Source organism: Trachurus japonicus, chromosome 12 (assembly GCF_045865225.1).
Source record: "Trachurus japonicus isolate A0001 chromosome 12, Traja_1.0".
NCBI classification, from domain to species: domain Eukaryota; kingdom Metazoa; phylum Chordata; class Actinopteri; order Carangiformes; family Carangidae; genus Trachurus; species Trachurus japonicus.
The window spans coordinates 18,738,736-18,741,857 of record NC_140918.1 but is presented as its reverse complement, the minus strand read 5'-3'; the positions used below and the strand labels follow the sequence as shown (position 1 = coordinate 18,741,857).

Below are 3,122 nucleotides of genomic sequence, written 5' to 3'. Positions count from 1 at the left end.
GCCGTAAGGATAAAAGAAGGAGAGAAGGAGACATGTGAAGGGAAGGAATGGAGTGAGAGAGAGCATGGAAACCCTCTCAGCCATGTGGGACAACCCATTTACTTAGAACGTAATGCTCAGTGAGCTGCACACAATTCAATTTCAGCGAGGTCAAATGGTGAAGCAGTGCTTATCTATCTATCTATCTATCTATCTATCTATCTATCTATCTATCTATCTATCTATCTATATATCTATCTATCTATCTATCTATCTATCTATCTATCTATCTATCTATCTATCTACAGTATCTATCTCCTTTTTTTCCTTGTCTATAAAATGCAGCCGTTTGCTTAAAGGTGTTGGAAACAATGTCTGTCTCAACCCTTGACGACACATTCACTGTTTCACAAGGCAGATGATATACTGTACCATAATGGAATTTGTTCAATGCATGCAACCGGATGGAGATCAGGAAAACACTGCACAATGCACAACAATGGACAGAGGGAGCCTTAACCTGCTACTTTACATTGACCAGATGTTACAGAGCAGACGCATTAACTCAATGATTCTCACTCAGTATAATGGAAGACACTGGGGTAGCAGAAGGTAAGATCTTCTGTACTCAGCATTTTTTTTTCAAAATCAATATAACACAAAATGTATTTCTTAATTGTCATCTCCTTTTCTTTATTACCCTCAACAGGATAAGTTGTGTTATGTTGCCTGTGTGTTCTGGGACCTTTAAACAATTACTGGGACCGACTGCATTGTAACTTTAAAAATAAACTACAACTGCTCCTTCATTGTCAGTCCACTGCCTCCTCCAGCTTGTTTTCAAGGCTACTCTTACCATGAATATGCGTCAGGTGGCGTCTGAGGCCTGGCTTATGTGCAAAGCGTACAGCACAGTAATTGCACTTATGGGGCCTGTCCCCTGTGTGCAGGTTGAGATGGTCCTGCAGCGGGGCTCTGTGGGAAAACGTCTTGTGGCACAACGGGCATCTGTAAGGCTTGACACCGGTGTGGATGTGTACGTGGCGACACAGGTGGCTCTTCTCTGAAAAGCCTTCCCCACAGACCAAACACAGATACTGCCTGTGTTCCTTCAAGTGTCCCATGTAGCTCTCCAGGTGCTGGAAGACTCTGTCACACCTCCTGCACAAGTACGGCCTCTGGATCGAAGCACTGCCTGACTGTTCTGTAGGCTCATCTCCAGAACAAGGCCTCTTTGACAGACGTGCTCTAGAAAGCTCAGATACACCGGAGTCTATCAACCCTCCTCCACATTTTTGCTCTTGAGCTCCGACTAGAAGAATTTCATCTGTTTTTTGGGAGCTGCTGCTGACCAACTCTTCATGTTGAGCAGAACTTCCTATGATTGTGAATGATGATGCGTGTCCTTGGGCAGCTGTACGAGGGTGTTGCTTACTGGCTGGACAGTAAGGCTTGTTTGTGTGAACAGCCAGGATGCCTCCACCTTCTTCTGGCTGAAGTGTGGTGAAACATGCTGCGTCCTCAGGTGATTCTATTTTAGCTTTAACCGTCCTCCTGTCCTCTCTAACCTCTCTCACTCCATGATTATCCACTTTGGCTGCCTGACTCACAATAACTCCCCCTCCCTCGGTACTGGTTTCCTGGATACTGGTGCTGGGTTGGGCTGCATCCCCTTCCTCCTGATTTTTGGAACTGGGGCCTGGCCAGCCACTGTCTGGCAGCAGGATTTCCTTCTCCTCTGATGGCCTCTCCAGTTTTGAGAAAGCCAGAGTTGGACTGAAGTACTGGGACACGGCCTGGGAACAGTTTTCCACAACCTGGCTCATCTGAAGCGCACTGGCTGCAATGAGATAGCCCATCAGCTGTCTCAGAGGGACCTGTAGCAGTGTAGATATATCACAGAAATTACTCAAACCAAACATCCACTTTGCAACCTTTAAAGATGTGTCCAAAAACAGAATTACAACCTTGTTTAAAGTCATATTAGTCATCCATAACTTCTTGTTGTTACAGCATGTTTGTTTTGATTATACAACTCTTTATTCTGTTCTTTTATCTTGTCTGTTTCCTGGTGTGTTTTTTATTTTATCTTGATTGCACAGTAAAACAGGAGGCCTGCTCGGGACTAATTCATGGCAGTGAATAGACCTGGAGATCTGGTTATAGCTGTAGATTGTATTGTACCTCCAAGACTCCAGTGTAGCAGGACAAGAGCAGTCTCTTGCCAACCTCCACGCTGGACACTACACCCAAGCTCAGTTCATTTCGGCCCTCGTGGAGCAGGAACTGGTCACGGAGGAAATCTGAGGACGCCGCAAGCACCACTCTGTGAGCGTGGAAGCGCAGAGGCTGGACGGCGGCGTCCTGGGGAGGACCACCGAGGAGCAGTGTGACATCACAGAAGCGGCGATCCTCCCGCAAAGCATTCATTTTGCTGAGGATGGAGTCACCATAGGTGGGGAGATGAAACTTTAAAATGTCAGAGGAGCCCAACATTATGGTCTGTAAATAAAAAGAGAGTCAGTGTACAGTTTTGTTAGAAAGTGAGCACAGAAATAGACAAATGGCTTTTTGGGCCTTTTGTTGCATCTTGTCAGGGCCGGGGGAGAAAGGTGATGATAATTCTAGGGGCCCAGAGCCCAGTGGGGCCCACAAAAAACCCCAGTAGTCTAATGTTTGTATGACTGATTAATTCTGCATAAGACCCTGACTAATACTCATAGTAATGCTGCATTAGCATCAAAACAAAGTAGACTAAATAAAAAATGATAATACATACGTAGCGTAAGAAAAAAAAGTGGAAAAGTCAGGGGGTAGGGGCCCACTTTAGTATTCTTTCAGGGGGCCCAGAATTCCTAGCAACGGCCCTGCATCTGTAGTTGAACAGTGTGAGCACATTTTGGATAAGGAAAGGTGACATCATAGCTCCCACATCCTACCACCACCATTATATTCATCATCACCACCATAATCACCATAAGCTGGTTTTGGTCTGCACTTAGCTAACGCTTTGCAGCATAGTTAATAAAGTTACACACAGAGGATGAGATGATTATCCAGCCCCACCTTTCACAACAGGTTCATACCGTCATGCTGCCTCCGTCCAACTGGTGGGGGTGGGATGGAGGGGTGGGGTTCAGCTT

The 3,122-nt window shown here is 45.7% G+C and overlaps 1 protein-coding gene across 1 annotated transcript; it reads right to left on the bottom strand.

Annotated features, from left to right (window-relative positions):
* Window positions 1-357: 357 nt before the first annotated feature.
* On the bottom strand, window positions 358-2,497 carry LOC146977460 (zinc finger and BTB domain-containing protein 26-like). Its single transcript, XM_085792429.1, has 2 exons — window positions 2,164-2,497; window positions 358-1,856 (listed from the first exon to the last, which is right to left on the bottom strand). Exons 1-2 carry the CDS (start codon window positions 2,473-2,475, stop codon window positions 792-794), a joined length of 1,377 nt encoding a protein of 458 aa, XP_085648555.1. The 5' UTR covers window positions 2,476-2,497; the 3' UTR covers window positions 358-791.
* Window positions 2,498-3,122: the final 625 nt, after the last annotated feature.